This window comes from Anabrus simplex, chromosome 1 (genome assembly GCF_040414725.1).
Source record: "Anabrus simplex isolate iqAnaSimp1 chromosome 1, ASM4041472v1, whole genome shotgun sequence".
NCBI classification, from domain to species: domain Eukaryota; kingdom Metazoa; phylum Arthropoda; class Insecta; order Orthoptera; family Tettigoniidae; genus Anabrus; species Anabrus simplex.
The window spans coordinates 1,629,446,171-1,629,464,450 of NC_090265.1; the positions used below are offsets into that span (position 1 = coordinate 1,629,446,171).

Below are 18,280 nucleotides of genomic sequence, written 5' to 3' on the forward strand. Positions count from 1 at the left end.
AGTTCTCTGGTTTCCTTTTATCACCCTTTCCTTTATAAATTGGTATTATTATAGATTCCTTCTGTTCCTTTGGTATTACACTATTATTTACGACATAGTCAAAGAGAAATTTTAAATAAGGCACCATTGTCTTTAACACCTCCGCAGTAATTTGATCACTTCCTGCTGCTTTTCCTTCATTTGTGAATGAGAAGCTTCTTGTTTCCCTTGTGTCTCTCCCTCTCTATCTTCTGTTATGGTTTCCTACTCCTGACAATCTTCTATTGAATCTCTGAATTAACTACTAAATAGATTTGCTTTCTCAGTATCTGTTAACTAGTGTTCACCCCCTACTTCCACCATTGTAGAATTTGGATTCCTTTTCCTTTTTGATTCCTAATACACAAGTACAGCTTTTCCCATTTCCCTTTGTGGTCATTACGCTCTTGAAGTATGCCATTCATATAATTCTCCTTTGCTTCCTTTTCCACTTTATTCAGTTCCCTCATTTGCTGTTTACTAGTTTCTCTATTCTCCCTACCCTCTTTGATTTTCTGGTTTACAGGGTCTGAGGTCACTTTACCGTTCTTAACAGGTACAAACCTCTTCTCTCCTTCCCAAATGATTCCTTTCAATTTAGTCCAAAGTGTATCCACATTATTCCCTTCACTTATCCAACTTCTGAATTGTGATTTAAGGTAAGTCCCAAATTCATCAACTTTAGTTTTTCTGTATAATTTGTCTTGTGTGACCCTCTTATTAAGCATTTTTGGTACCAGTCCTACATCCATTATTACAGCCTTATGGTCACCTATTCCTTCAATTACCTCAGTTTTATCAACAATTTCCCATGGTTTAACCAAGAATACATCTAGTAAGTTATTGAGACAAGTCAGTTCTTGTAATATTTGTGTAAATCCTCCCTCGCAAATTAACTTATTTGCCAGTTTCTGTTCATTGGCTTCACTTGCAGCTCCATTCCATTCAACTTCAGGCAAGTTTAGATCTCCCCCAATTATTACCTTATCATTATTATTGTTTTTATGAGTATAATCTATTATTTTCTCAAATATTTCCATGTCTCTTTCCTCTCTTCCAGGCCTGTATGTTCCTATAATTCCCACCTCCTTCATATTATCACAAACTAATTTTATCCCTAATATTTCATCCCTTTCATCGGTAAACCATTCATGTGAACAGTAAGTTTCCTTCACCAGAATAAACACCCCCCCCCCTCCCTTTTTATCTCCTCGGTCTCTACGATAGACTGTGTACCCTTGTGGAAATACTTCTGTATTACCCACCCCTTCTCTCAACCACGATTCCACTCCTATCACCACATCAGTCTCATAAGATTCCATCAATGTACCGAATTTTAATTGTTTATTTACTACACTCTGACAGTTTACCAAGAGCAATCTCAGACCCCCTTCCTCCCTAAAACTTGACTGTTGCAATTGGGTAACTTGAAATTCCTTATTTTCCTGAGTTTCATTTTCTAGTTGGCTGAGCCAACTTGAAGAACAGCTGGCTCTTTCTACTAGTTTTCCTGGTCAATATTATAACTCAAGGGAGTTGCCTTTTTTTACAGTATATATCTTAAGATTAATAAAATCTAGAACAATATTTGCTATCTTTCGTTTACCTTAATTGTTTAGATGAAGGCCATGCTTTGTGTAACAGTCTCTCTCGAAACTGCTGCTATCAATTACCTGTGTATTACGAAAATGTTTACAAATTTTAACCATATCTTTATTAACTTTGTCCACTTCAACGTTCACACACGAGTCCCTAATCAAATCATGCCTGTGGGGCACGTTCACTACAAAGATGTTAGTGTGAGTCAGCTTACCTAGTGTACATTCAAGTTGAGAAATGACATTCTTAGTGTCGTTGTGAGCTATGTCGTTCGTCCCGCCAATGATCACTACTGCATCACGACTTTTGAGATTTCTTGCTGCCTGTTCTGCGTTTTTCCAATACCTTCTTGATTGGGGCCCCAGGATAGATGACGGCCGATGCTGCAATATCCTCATTGTTCATTTTCTCCACAATTCCCCTCACCTGGCTATCAACAAATATAAGAATGTTCAACACTTTCGCCGGTGCACTGTGTGGGACTTTAGGCCTAACTTCGCCGCTCCTCGTAACGGATTTTGCGCTATATGTTTGATTGCTTCCCATACGGGTAAGTCCTTGCGTATTGCTTATTTCCCTCAGGCTTGAAAATGTATTTTTGGTGTCAATTACAAAACTGTCCTTATTTAACTGTACATTTTCCCTCCTAGAATCTAGAGCAACTTGACACAATGCGCTAGAATTCACAGAGCCACCTGTGTTCTGATTGTTTACTGGCACCGGTACTTTCGATACCTTCTCCTTTAAAATCTCATTCTCCGCTTTTAATGCTTGTAAATCCTGTTGTAATAAAGGGAGAATTACAAGTACATTATCATTACCTCCATCCTCCAAGGAATGAGACGATAGCGATTCATTGACCGTTGTAGGCCTAGGTTTGTTACCGCTATTCAAATTGCTCTCGCCACAGCTCACACAGGTCCAAGTATCTTCATTTTTAGCAAAACCAGCACTACATATACACTCATAATGGTATCACATTAAACACTTTTCACACTGGATACCATTCTTCACTCGCTTCTTGTTTACATCACACCTATTCCTGATTATTTCGCAAGAGAACCGGGAGCTATCTTCACTTACATCCTTCGCAGACGCCATTTTGAAAAAAAAATACCATGTGTCCGAAACTCTGGCATTGATAGCATCGCATGGGAGGCGGGATGTACGGCCTCACATCGCAACGATAAGTTGTTACCTTGACTTTCTCTGGCAACACTGACAATTTGAAGGAGACCATGAACACACCCGTGGCAACGTCTTCATCGTAGACTTTGCGTGTGATACGCCGGACGTGTGCCACGCCACGGTGCTTCATGTCTTCCATCAATTCATCGTCAGTGTTCAGAACGAGATCACGATGCAAAATAACTCCACAAACCAGATTCAAGGTTTTGTGCTCTTCCACTTTTACGCGGATTTCGCTTGGAGCACAGTGCTCGCCTTCAGAAGCAAACTACCATTGCGCATTTTCTTAACATCCTCAAGGTCACCGTATACACCTTCGATGTGTCAACTGAAGAGAATCAATTTGACCAGCTTGAAATCGTGCCCATAGGGAAGGTGGAACCCAGACTAATACGCTGCCCTTGTTCCCAAGTGGTTGCCCCCTTTAGAGAATCAAAAGTTAAAGACTTGGGTAGCGAACTACCCGAGGAGGCAGGCATAAGTTGTTTCGATACCAGGCCCGAAATCATCCTCCCCAAATGCTACCCTCTCCGATCAGGGGTCTCTGTAGCCGAACCAAGCAGCCAAGGCCATACCACCTGGTCACAGCCGGTACTGCCCGGGGTCCGATGTTGGACAATGCCTAATACAAGAGGACTCAGGCAATGAGCATTAGGACTCCCTTCCTCCAGTCACCTGCAATAGCACGTATCCCATAGCGTGTACAGAGCACTAAATACAGGTAAAAATAAATAAAAATAAGAATATGTCCTTCTGGCATTCGGCTGTGCGGGGACCTGCGTTGTCACGAGGATACTACTGCAAGGGTACATGACACTCCCACCCGCTGCTTCCTGGGTGGTTACTGACACAGACTTTCGAGCGTAGTCGCACACGTAGGAGGTCCATCTCCAAGCAGCACACACATCAAAAATTTGGAATAGGTCTACAATTAACCCTCAAAAAAACATTTAAAAAATAAAGAGGGGACCATAGCCACATGACCCTTTTAGTCGCCTCTTACGACAAGCAGGGGATACCGCGGGTGTATTCTACATGTGCGTCCCCCACCTGCAGGGGGTATTTTTTGTTTTAGTATAGAAATAGAATAAATTAATTAATTTATATTTGAGCAGTATTGTGAGAGAAAACTGAAAAAATTTGAAAATGGATTTTTAGGAAAGTAGATTAGTATTGTACCTTGTGTATCAGGGTTTATTAAAATTGGAATGACAATTATATTTTCCCAGAATTAAAATGAAGTAATTTATTATATTCATTTATGAGGTACCATTACCAAGAATAGTAAGTTTGTAATGAAACATTAGTCAGTTTTTAAGATATCTGGGTCTCCAAGAAATGAATTTAATTCAGTATTTAATAGCAACTTCTGTATTGGTACATTGGTTGTTAATTGGATATAATAATATTATTATTATTTATTTTTTTGTTGCTATTTGCTTTACGTTGTAGTGACACAGAGAGGTCTTATGGCAATGACGAGAAGGAAGCAACCACAGCCTTAATTAACATACAGCTCCCGCATTTGTCTAGTGTGAAAATGGGGGGAAAAACGAAGAACCCTCTTCATGGCTGCCGACAGTGGGGTTCAAAACAACCACCGATCTTCCCAACTAATTTTTTATATTGTGCTAAGTTGGTCTCTTACTCTTAGTTTCCAGTAACCACTCCATTATGCTTTCAAATGGTTTTAATTACTCTGAACATTCAAAGCATTTTCAGTTTCCCCACCCTTATACTCTCATTTACACATAATTAAATCCAATTCTAGCAGTCTTTTGTTTTTCATTTTACTCTGTGCTGTCTGTAATTGCAAGTACATTAGTATTTCTAAATTATTGAAGGATCATTAGTAATGTGTTGAGATTTTCTTTGTTTTTAGATTGCAAAACAAGAATTAGTAATAAAAACCTTATTGCTTCATTAATTAATTTACTGCCTTAATAACTATCAATGATTTTACAACACAGGACTAAGTTTGGAGAATTAAGGCTACTTTTGCAGTCAAAGATTCCTATGAACTGTTTCTGTGTTAAAAATCTGCCAGAGGTGAGACAATTATGAAAAATTGGTCATACAAAGGTTTAATATTCGATAAAAGGGATGGTATTTAAAAAATAATAAAACTACCTTCTGACTGTGTCTGCATTCTCCATATGTACTAACAGTTCAGGATCCCTGAGTATTGAGATAGCCACAGGATCTTCATTCAGCCCAGGTGTAGCCATGATGATATTCTCCAGAACTTCTTGGCGACTCAGACGCTGTAAGGACAAACAATGATTGTGAAAGAAATGTACAATTGTTTCCTTATAGTATACTTCTTCTTAATCTGCTTACCCTCCAGGGTTGGTTTTTCCCTCTGACTCAGCGAGGGATCCCACCTCTACCACCCCAAGGGCAGTGTCCTGGAGCGTGAGACATTGGGTCGAGGGATACAACTGGGGAGAATGACCAGTACCTTGCCCAGGCGGCCTCACCTGCTGTGCTGAACAGGGGCCTTGGTGGGGGATGGGGAGTTAGGAACGGATAGACCAGGAAGAGGGAAGGAAGTGGCCGTGGCCTTAAGTTAGGTACCATCCTGGCATTTGCCAGGAGAAGAAGTGGGAAACCACGGAAAACTACTTCCAGGATGGCTGAGGTGGGAATCAAACCCATCTCTACTCAGTTGTCCTCCCGAGGCTGAGTGGACCCTGTTCCAGCCCTCGTACCACTTTTCAAATTTCGTGGCAGAGCCGGGAATCGAACGCGGGCCTCCAGGGGTGGCAGATAATCACACTAACCACTACACCACAGAGGTGGACTATAGTATACTTAAAAGTTAAAATATGCCTACTGGGTCACTTTTAGTTTTATTTACAATTTACAATCTACTTACATATTACAACATTAAAAGAAAGTTCCAAAATTTATCTTACTTTTTAGCAATTGTTTCTTCAATTTCAATGAATACACGTTACTTGCTTTTAGTCTGCAACTTGAGTGCACCATTCTAATAGCATGGCATTCAATAACTCCCAGCCAACAGCCAACCCATTCAAAATAATATATTAAGGAATAATCAAAATGAATGTATTGACTACAATTTACCAATGAGGATAATGAGCTCGTTTATGCAACATCTACACTGAATATCACATACAATTATTTCAGAACAAGGTGAAAAAGTAAAATCTTATAATATATCTTCTTCCTCTGTCACCCTTATCACGGGAACACCTGAATCTGGTCGTGGATTACTGACCTTCATCCACTTCTTGCATCTCCCTGGAGACACAAGAGATAAGCGCCATTTCTGGGGTACTCCTTAGATCTTTGCCAAACACAAAGGCAAAACCTTATACATACTAACTTAATATATAATGGCATATGGTCTCCGTAGAGGGTTGGTGATTTTTCTTCGAGTTGATGCCCATGGGTGATCTACATGTCTGCAAGAATGTTACCACACATAGGATGAAATCTAATACTGAAGATGGTACAAACACTCAGTACCTGAGCCAGAGGATCAATCACTACTGATCAATCAGCCATTACTGATCTGCATTTAGGGCAGTCGCCCAAGTGGCAGATTCTCTATCTGTTGCTTTCCTAGCCTTTTCTTAAATGATTTCAAAGAAATTGGAAATTTATTGAATATCCCCCTTGGTAAGTTATTCCAATCCCTAACACCCCTCCCTATAAACAAATATTTGCCCCAATTTGTCCTCTTGAATTTCAGCTTTATCTTCATACTGTGACCTTTCCTACTTTTAAAAACATCACTCAAACATATTCATCTACTGATGTCATTCCACACCATCTCTCCACTGACAGCTCGGAACATACCACTTAGTACATTTTACGAACTTCATCATGTAGATCCATACTGATACAGTTAAAACTAAGAAACAATGTTAGGTTTTGGTCCACCCAATCAATACACATCACATTACAAGTGAACCATTTAATTAATTTTTTAATATGTTTTTAATTAAATGGTTCACTTGTAAAGTGATGTGTATTGATTGGGTGGACGAAAACCTAACATTGTTTCTTACATACCACTTAGTCGAGCAGCTTATCTCCTTTCTCCCAAGTTTTCCCAGCCCAAAATTTGCAACATTTTTGTAACACTACTCTTTTGTCGCAAATCACTCAGAAAAAATCTAGCTGCTATTCTTTGGATTTTTTCCAGTTCTTGAATCAAGTAATCCTGGTGAGGGTCCCATATACTGGAACCATACTCTAGTTAGGGTCTAACCAGCGCTCTCCTTCACATCCTTACTACAACCCCTAAGTACCCTCACAACCATGTGCAGAGATGGCCTGGCCTGTAATTTTCAGGTTTATGTCTATCACCCTTTTCTTTATACACAGGGGCTACTATAGCACCTCTCCATTCATTTGGTATAGGCTTCGTGCGTTAGAAGGAAAAGTGCACTATCGCGCTGCGAGTGGCATAAATGGTAAGTTACTGCGTTATACCGCAAACGCACAAACATTAGCTGTCATCTCGCCATGTGTTGCCATGGCAGACTTGATAATAACGGTGGGATTTCAGAGTATTTTATCTGACAGTAATCGGCCCAATTCTTCGAAGAAATGCCGTCTACTAGCAGAAAGTGGACATGTAATAAATTTACTAAAAAAACAGTTTGCAGGAAATACCAACAGTGTAATAACTGCTGATGTGATAAGATAGACATCGGTTCGCCAGAAACCTTACCATGTCAAGATAGAGGTAACATACCTAATCATTTATGTACCAGTTGAAGTGATAACGGGATTAATGATCATGTACACATCAGCAATGTTGACCTTAGAAAACTATGTTAGGCTTACTTCTAATAGGATATCATGTTCTCATAGGTTAGTGCTACTAGAGAGACAATTAACTGTTCCTGTGAATGCCCTGCTGGACCGTCAGAGAAGTGCAAGCATATTTCGGCTGTTATTCATGCAGTGAACTCAGAAATTGTAACTTCGCGAACCGATCAACCATGTGAATGGTCTCGACCTCGTATCTCAAACGCGGGGAAAGAGAAATATAACAAGGGAAAGAGGTTAGAAGAACTTTTTCCCACAAAAAGGCAGAGGCTTGATGTTAATGCAGCTGAAACTCCTGATTTAAAAACCGCATGCATACTTTCCAAAGTCTTAAATGAGGAGAAAAAATCAGAATCAGTAAAAGTTGCCAATGAATTGCTAGGATATTTAATAGCAGATGTCACAGTTACTGTTCAGAATAATGCATGTAAACATGTAATAACATTATCAATGAAACAGGAGACTACATCTGTAATTAATGTGTGTAGTGTCAACAATTCTGCACTAGCAAATAATTTTTATAACAATCATGTTGTAATTAATAAGACTCAAGCAACTGAAATTTGTGTAAAAACCTTACATCAATTGAAGTCTGACCTCTGGTTTTTAGAAAGAAAGAAAAGGATCTCTGCAAGTAGGGCACATTCAGTTAAAAGTAGGAGGAAAGATCACATGAAACTGGTAAATACACTTTTTAATCCTAAATGTCTTTATGGTAGGGGCCTTAGAAATGTCACATTTGGAAATAAATTAGAAAAACCTGCTCTTGCCAAATACACAAATTTATATGACAGAACAGTTGTTGATTGTGGTCTTGTAATTCATCTCGCCCATCCTTGGTTGTGTACTAGTCCTGATGGTATAGTAATGGTGGATGGGAAGCCAGAAAGGGTACTAGAAATTAAATGCCCTATTTCATGCAAAGATAAAGCAATTGTAGGTGATAATGATGAGATCAGTTTACCCTATATTATAAGAAATTCACAAAGAAATTTGGAACTGAAACAAAATCATACATATTTCACTCAATGTCAGCTGTTGATGTACTGTTGTGGGCTTGATGTTTGTGACTTTTTCATTTATACAGAGAACCATTCTTTTAGAAATTCAAAGAAATGATATGTTCTTGAAGGGCTGTATTGAAAAGTTGCAAGTTTTATTTTACACATTATTTAAAGGAACTATCATGCAAATTTAATGATCTTCAGAAATCAAGGGAGGTTGTACATTTGTCATAACACAACACATATGCACAATGTCATCAACACAACATAACAGTTCACTTGGAATTTTTTGAAGTATGTTATATACTTTCACTCTCTGAATGCAGCGTTCAACATGGATTTGCACACTAGCAATATTGTAAGTGTCATCTACTTCTTCAGGTGTCAAGTGACCTTCATGCATGAAGGGAGGCATGACTAAAATTGCATTGCTGTCCTCCAATACAGTTTTTATGCCAGGGAAACCTTTATCAGCCATGATTTGATCTCCTGGTTCTATCAATTTCAAAATTCCACAGTCATTTGTGATAAAACTGTCACTAGCTCTACCACCATAACATTTGGAAATAAATGTCACCAAACCACAAGGTGCAATTGCAGTAAGGACCTTTGCAGTATATGTAGATTTATAATTTGAGTACATATACACACGCTGGCTGATTTCAGGAGGCTGTTCTGTTTTAATTTCAGTGCAGTCTATAATAGCTCTACAATTTGGATAGTTATCTTTAAAAACAGAAGGCAATGTAGCATTAACAGTATCCCTGCTAGGCCAGAAAACCCACTTTTTTGTCGCTTGTGCCAGTACAGGTAAAACCGATTGAAATATCCTAGAAATAGTACTACGGTGAATATTGAAAATAACAGCAAGGGCAGCAAATGGCAAGGCTAACTTCATTTTCATTAAGAAAACCAAGAGTCTATTTTCTTTACTAATTTTGCATGTAGTAGTGTCTGGCAGTATGTTTAAAAATATATTTAAAATTTCTTTGTTTACACCAGTGAGAACATTTAATATTGTGATTCATCAGAAACTGAACTATAATCAAAAAATCCTCTCTCTTTATATGGGGAGTCAGGCCCAGACAGTTTACTAACATGTCTAGGTTTAGCATGCAATGTGTGAATGGCTGATATACTTGCTTGTGTGCTGACACTATTTCCATCCAAAATACAACTGAATTCAAAATTACTTTCTACACCACTATTTCTATTTGTCTGAGCTTGTGCATCAGCTTTAATGGTCACTAGAACAGGCTCACTGTCTTGCAGATCTGATATATGAGATGTTGAAATGACTAAATTTCTATTTACACTTCTCTCCTTCAGTCTTACAAATCTGTTGAGAGAGCCTGTTCCTGTTGACTTTCTTCCGTAACATGCTGGGAAGATACTTGGTACATATGCTGGACTAGAAGGATGTTGAGATTTACACCCTCCTATGAAGTGTTTGCTGAAGATTCTAGATGATTTTGAAAGTACCATCTGCCCTATAAAATGAATTGTGTACATGTGGTGATATTTGAGCACTCTGTAGGCCTAAATGGAATTATTATTCTGAACAAATATTATAAAATTTGAGTTTTTATCTGTATTACACTTATTTGAATTTCTGTTGTAATGAATTCAAATTATTTTGTGACTATCTGGTTTCATAATATTACTTTGATAGGACAACTTAAAATACTGTAATGCTTCTTTATTTAATGTTTATATATAATTACACATTTGTAAAATAGTTCTGTAGGCTATTAAGATGGTGTTCCTATTTCTTGCCATGTAGGCCTATTTCTGTAAATATATTTATCCACTGACTTAGGAAAACAACAAAATTTCACACTTTGCTCAGTATTAAGGTATTATTATTATTATTATTATTATTATTATTATTATTATTATTATTATTATTATTATTATTATTATTATTATCATTATTACCATCATCCTGACTTTCATCAAGACTATTGTGTAATATAATATCTCTACGATTATGATGTGTGTGCTTTAAAAATAAGGCATATGGAGCTTACTTTTCAAGTATAGCATTACTATAATTATTTCGTTATAGCTCTTAACCTAATTGTAAAATTCATTACTAAAATTATTTGGTTGTAAAATTTATGGTTAATATAGGTTTTGTACAGTATATTTCGTATTAATTAAAATATGTATATCCCCAATTACTTACTTCTTGCAATTTACTGCTAAGATCCACTGTCTTTTCAAATCTATTTTGTGAGGTCGTGATGGAACACTATAAAATTTCACGCTTCATTCTGTATTGCAGTACCTATTATTACAGCCAACAACACAGCACATAGTATTTCCGGAACATTTTGACATTTAAAAAAATAGTAAAGCCAAGATTACACTATAGAAGAATTGAATAAATACATGTAAACACACATATTTCAACTTCTTACGATCAGCTGTTTATAAACATCAACCTCTGAAAATATGTACTTCAGATATGGTTCTATATCCCAACCCATTGTCTTTAGTATATCCCCAGAAATCTCATCAATTCCAGCTGCTTTTCAAGTTTTCAAATTTTGTATGTTACTGTTACCCTTTATTAACAATCATATTTATGTGATCACCCCAATGAAGATCTTTCCTTATATTAACACCTAAGTACTTGCAATGATCCTAAAAATGAACTTTCACCCCCATCAACACAGTAATTAAAACTGAGAGAACTTTTCCTATTTGTGAAACTCAGAGCCTGACTTTTAAACCTGTTTATCATCATACCAATGCCTACTGTCCAGTAGTCTCCGATAATCTACCCTATCAAATGCCTTAGATAGGTCAATCGCAATACAGTCCATTTGACTTCCTGAATCCAGGATATCTGCTATATCTTGCTGGAATCCTATGTTGAACTTCAGTGGAATAACCTGTCCTAAACCCAAACCGCCTTCTGTCAAACCAGTTATTAATTTTGCAAACATGTCGAATATAATCAGAAAGAATGTTTTCCCAATGTTTACATGCAATTCATATAAAACTGACTGGCCTGTAATTTTCAGCTTTATCTCTATCACCCTTTTCTTTATACATAGGGGCTATTATACCACCTCTCCATTTTATTTATTTATTTATTTATTTATTTATTTATTTATTTATTTATTTATTTATTCACAAAGCACAAGATACAGCTACAATGAGCAAATTTCACTTGCACTGCCAACAGACTATTTAACCAACGTAAACTTTCATAATAAAATATAACAAACATAACAAAATATAACAAGTTCAGGTACACAGCCTACTAATAACAACTGTCCAAATCGAAAACCATAAGAATGTCCATATTCATAGCCGAGTCGTCGTGGGTCAAGATGGCGGTATAATCCCTTCACATCAACTTATCTTTAAGAGGCTATTTACCTCTCGAATACACTTTTATTTGATGCTATATCGAGTTCTTGTCTCCTGTTAATATTGTTAAAGCGTTTCGGGAGGCGGATTAGGAAAGATCGTTGAAGTATTGAGTGCTGAGTGTGGGGAATGTGGAGAAGGTCTTTGGTTCTGGTGGAGCGGGAAGGAACACGGAGAGAGAAGAGTGAGACAAGATGTTCCGAGCATTAATGCCCATTTAAGATCCCGTGGAGGAAACTTAGGTCAGCTACCTGTCGCCTGATGTGCAGCGGTGACATATTAATTGCCATTAATACCTGCTGCGTAGACAGATTTCTGAGCTTGGGGTTTCTGTTCCTTACAATTACAGCAAAGAAGGACACTGCTCTGTCTAACTGCTTAGTATTGGAGGGGGAGGCTGTTGTCCAAATAGGAGAGCAGTAGTTTAAGAGAGGTTGAATGATCGCGAGGAAGAAGTGACGAAGAGCAATGGGGTCAGAAATTTCTGTGAAGCGATAGAGAACCTTGGCTTTGCACGTGGACACAGACGTAGTTGATTGGAGAAGCAACCGTCGCACTCACTGGACTGTATGCGAGCTCGAAGAAAATTAGTACATCGCATTCATTTAATTTTATCTCAGTTTATTACATTTAGATAGTCTGAAAGAGTACGTAATCAAATTAAAATATAGTTGTCATATATACCGGTGTGTATCTATATGTTTTTTTTTAAATAAAACAGTGACTAAATAACGAGATATGAAGGCAGAAGGTGTGGTGTAATGCAGGAAGTTTTCTCATAGTGAGGGGAAGTCCCAAGCTGTACAGTGTGGAGATAAGGTGTTGCATCTTGCAGCAGCTGTCAGTGTCAGTATTCACAGTGAGAGAAATGGAGCAAGAGGTAGGACCATCGCGTGTAGTGAAGCACAAAAGAGGAAAACCGCTCAGAAGTGACCATAGGCAGTGCGTTGTGAATGTTTTTAATAAAATAAGTGAACAGAATCCAGGTTTAGCCGTAAAAGAGGTAGAGAAACTAAGTGCAGAGTTGTGTAGTGTGTCGGCTAGTTCGGTTCATAACATGCGGACAGAGTTTAGAAAGACAGGGAAATTAACAACGCTGGGAAAGGAACGTAAACGACCTCAAAGAGTCGAGAAGTACGACGATATCGTCAAAAGTGGTATTAGAAGGAAAATTCATGAATTCTTTTTTCGGAATGAACCACCTACTTTACGCAAAGTATTAGACAGTGTGAATAAAGATAAAACTTTACCCACCTTCAGTTTAACTACATTGTACAGACTTTTAAAGGACATAGGGTTCCAGTTTGTTAAAAGAGAACGTAAACCTGTGTTAATGGATAGGGAGGATATTGTATTGTGGAGACGGAAGTATTTGCGTGAAATTAGGAGATATCGTGCAGAAGGTCGCAAAATTTATTACTTGGATGAAACGTGGCTTAACGAAGGACACGTAACTTCGAAAGTATGGGTTGATTCCACTATTAAATCCAAGAAACAGGCCTTTGTTTCTGGACTTTCAACTAGCCTGAAGCAGCTGACTGGGAAAGGCAAAAGGCTTATCATTGTTCATGTAGGTAGTGACTCTGGTTTTGTGGAAGGTGGAGCTCTCGTGTTTGAATCTAAAACGACACGAGAGTATCATGAAGAAATGACAGATGACGGGTTTTTTTATCGTGGTTTTCGTCTATCCTACTGAAACTCGAACCCGGCAGCGTGATTGTAATGGACAATGCATCTTACCATTCTGTTAAAGTGGAACGAATCCCTACAATGGCAATGCGGAAAGACCAGATCATTTCCTGGCTCGACAGTCACCGAGTAGAATACAAGGCTGATATGGTCAAAGCAGAACTCATTGAACGAGTGAGGTCAGTGCGAGACCAGTATGACAAATATATTTGCGACGAAAGAGCACAGAAAACTGGCCACTGCGTGCTACGACTTTCACCCTACCATTGCACTCTGAATCCCATTGAACAGATATGGAGTCAAGTGAAGGGTTACGTTGCGAGAAACAACACGACCTTCAAGCTACAAGACGTACGAGCTCTACTTGGCACAGCCCTTGAAAATGTGACAGCAGATAACTGGAAGGACTGCATTAGAAATGCAACGAAAGAAGAAGACCAGATGTGGGAGCTAGATGGCCTAACAGATGAAATTGCCGAGAGAGTTATCATCACTGATAGCGGCCAGAGTAGTAGCGACTCATCAGACAGTGACAGTAATGAGAATGGAGGAGATATCGTTTGATATGGAAGGAATTGAGCCCCTGCAGGACGACTAAGCAAGGTAAGCATATACAGTATGCATGGACTTCTTACTTTGTTAAGACCGCAACTGCCTGTGTATCTTGTCTTTTTGAGTTGTTTCTTTTCGATAGATGTTGTTACAGAATTATCAACAGTTCCGTCTGACATGTCCAATCATGCTATATGCTCTATCAGGATAGGAACTCTACAACATAAGAAATATATATTTCAACTCGAAAGTTGGTATTCTATTAGGTTACAGTCTTCCGGGCGGACATTTCAAATAGCTGTCCTAAGATAAATCTTCGTACGTGTGTAATTTTGTGCTCTAGCCTATGATAGCTTTCTTTAATATTCAGAAATGAATAAATAAATAATGTAGGCCCTAATCTTCAGCAGTAGATCTCCCTTCAGACCCCTCTGTTTAGTTTTGCACAGCTCAAAAACTGTTCCTCATCTATTTTAGGTAATATGTGCAGCACTGTATGTCCGAACACGAGAAGTTGACGGGGCGGAGGTCGATACTACACGCTCAGCGAATCACAACTCTTTCTTTGGCTGAGGCGTGGACATGCCTTGTTTACATCAGGATTAAACTCTCGTGAAAAATCATATAGAATCAGCGTTCTTTTGGTGGTTTAAACTTACCTCCAGTCCCAAACAAAGTGTTCTTTTTTTTAATGCTTATATCCAACAAATTAGGAATTAGTTATTTAGGTCAATATTTGAATCGATCATTATGTATTCATGGAGGAGATGGTTCTTAATCGCAGCCTGCGGGCTAATCACAGTCGACTAATCTCAATCTCCATCACAAATAGGTAGATTTCACGTTTCCAAAGTTATTGAACTTTATATGCCCGGGTTCTTGACCTGTATACTTTGAACGACCTTTAGTGTCGAATGTTACGTCGTAAATTTTCTTTGTTATATATAATTTGGAGTTTTCATTGGGATATAACACTTGTATGAATTTGAATTTTATGTTTTAGCTGGAACAAATTATGCTTTTTACCTCATTTATCTTGACGAGTTCTCATTCACGAATATGTATTCTAGATCCTGTCCCGATCTTGTAGGATAAATTCTGTTAGACATATAGGTTTTTCGGACATAACACACAGCATCTCCACTGAGCCAGGCCATTGGCGACATGAGAAAGATGCAATATGAATCTCATTACAGAGGTGATAGTGTCTAGCATTTTTCACGTGTAATGTTCACTTTGATTAAATAATTTAATAACGTAAACTAATAGTACTTGTTTTCTTACCTTTAAATAATCCTTATGTAGAAATTTGTATATAGCATCACATGTCTCTGGTATAATGGGGGTGAGAGTCTGAGGTGATATTAAAGTAGTAAATTTCACGTCTGAGCAGGATCTTCCTGTAGCTAAATATTGTAAAGTTGCAGTAAATCTTTCATGTGCTGAAATGGCCACCCTCATAACGGTATCTTTTTTTTTTTTTTTTAACGGTGCAACTGAAGAAAAGAGACTCAAGTATGTTACTTCATTCATGTGCAGATAATTATGCCAATCTTTTGGAACCACCTTCAATTCACTTAACAGGTTAACATGCAAATAGATGTTTATTTTGTTCAACCACTTTCTCGCACCATAATGTAGCTTTCTTTTGGGTTTGAAGCAATTTGTTGTTAATAATAAGCCCACTCGAGCTAGAACGTCGTCATCTGTAGATGCCATAGCTCACTGCAACCAACACAGGTACACCTGAGCATGTGAGCGTGCGGGGGTATTCAGGTAGATCTGCACAGGTGTGCCTGGCAAGGCAAACCTGACAGATAGACTGGAACATGTGTAGTGGCCTTAACTCTACGAACAGTAGCTACGGAGATCAGCCCAGCAACATTTTAAAGGCTTTATATACCTGTCTGTACTTTTTGAATATGAACCTAATACCAGAGTTGGAAAGTACCAAGGAAAATGTAATCAAATTACTTGTAACAATTACTTTTTCAGTCAATTTTACTTGTACTAGTTACTTTTCACAAAATGTAATTCTTAATGAGTCACGATAGTTTAACTCTGACATCCAGAAATGTCATGTATAAACTTCGCTTGAGAGCAATCATTCTGAAAATTTGTTTTGTCTCACTTAGTAATGATAGCCACTTATTCTCTATGCTAAAACACAAAATGCATACTTTGGCATCATTCCAGCCCCATGTGAAAAAATGCCAGTGTTTTCTTGAAGACTCACATCCTGTGAAGTAACTGTAATTTTACTGATTACTTGGTGAAAAGTAATTAATACTTGTAATTGAGTAAAATATTTCTCAGGTAACTGCACTTCAGTCCAATTAACTTTTATTTTGTACTTTTCCCATCACTGTCTAATACTAGGTCTTCATAACAGAAGGAAGAATTGAAATCAAGAGCAAGAATAATGCAAAAAAGGTGAAACTGCAAAGGGCCACAGAGAGAACCAGGAAGCAAGCAGACAAACTGCTGACAGGGAGAGAGAGACACACCCACCTATATGCCTCAGAAACAACACGAGGGGTCCACGGAAATGTAATCATGCCCATACTTAGTCAGTGATAGATACAATAGCTAGCAAAATATAATTGATATGTGGTTAAATTCAAGTATCACAATGAGTATGGAGATTCAAATGATTTAACTCGTCTGCAATAAATAACTATGTTGGTGATAGATGAGGAGGAGTTAAGTAAAAGATGAAGTATGGAGTCTACTGTTGAGGGAAGAGAAACCTATGAAGATTTTAAAAAATTTGTGGCTTATAGAAGACAAGAAGTTGTAACTAATGAAGTATGCACACAAATCCTTCACTAATTAACACATCAGTACACACTTCCATTCCTGTAGCCGTAGGACACTTGGCAACAATTGGCTCATCTGCAAATGTCTATGATATTTTTACATTTATTCACTATTCTTTAAATTCTTTTACTGTCAGTACCGGTACTTACCACACTGTTGGTTTTTCAATACTACTTAACCATGCCCCTTAAATGTAATAAATTATTAAATTTTTTAATTATTATTATAGTTATGGACTTTGCTGTGGTTTACAGAGGGAAGGGAGTGTGAGGGAGTGAATAGCCAGACAAGCATAAACCAAAGTTTGAAAAAAACCTCATAAAATTCGAGAAATTTACATTCTTTCTTTTCAACAGGATAAATTCTTCAACACCAATAAAACAAACTGATATGACTATATAGAAAGTGAGCAAGAAGCTCAGACAACAACAAGTTGAGCATAAATACTCCATAATCTTTACATACTGAAAAACATAAAGACCAAAAAGGGAATTCATCAGCAATGAACCAATTTATACCACCAAAGGAGTTCAAAAGCTTATTAAAGATTATTTATAACAGAGCTCAGAAGCTCAAGGTAACTTAATTTGAGAGCACCAAAGCTCAGAATAATTTATAACAGATGAACATGAAAGCTCAGAACCTTACAGTTTCAAAATCAGAGTTTTCTGACCCTTACTGCCTGTACAATTTTTCATAGTGAAGCCGAATACCATACACGAAAGAAGCCATAGCTTCTGGAAATTTTAGATATCGGGTGTTGAACCCTGGAATTCAGTTCCAAAAGTTTACGATAATGCCCAAATGGACCAGCAATTTATGCTAACACAGGAAAAGCAAGAACATATTGCTTAAAAAACAGTTTGTATCTTTCTTATATACAATAACAGAGGAGGACAGTAGAAAAGGATCCACAGATCCATGGTTCACAGGAGGCCCACACTACATGGACAAAATGTGAAGACAAACAAAAGGAAAGGTTATATTTACAAGGCTAAAAACCAAAATGAAATGGAGACACAACCCCAGCACTCCAAAGATAAATTTACATGATACCTAATTGGGCATATGGCCAGCAGAAACAGGCGCTAAGCCATACTACTAGGTGACTAAGTTATGTTATGATAAAAAGAAAAAAAATGAAAGGCGAACAGGTGAAATATAATTTACATGTTAGAAAAACTTAGTCACCAAGAAACGAAGTTGAGGGGAAGGTT

At 37.7% G+C, this 18,280-nt stretch overlaps 1 protein-coding gene across 1 annotated transcript in view; it reads right to left on the bottom strand.

Moving 5' to 3' along the window:
* LOC136881292 (ubiquitin-like protein 7) overlaps window positions 1-18,280 on the bottom strand; it is a 321,168-nt gene that overhangs the window by 224,684 nt on the left and 78,204 nt on the right. The window contains exon 4 of the mRNA XM_067154091.2: window positions 4,936-5,069. Within this exon, the coding sequence (XP_067010192.1) occupies window positions 4,936-5,069 (134 nt within the window). The remainder of the gene's footprint in view (window positions 1-4,935; window positions 5,070-18,280) is intronic.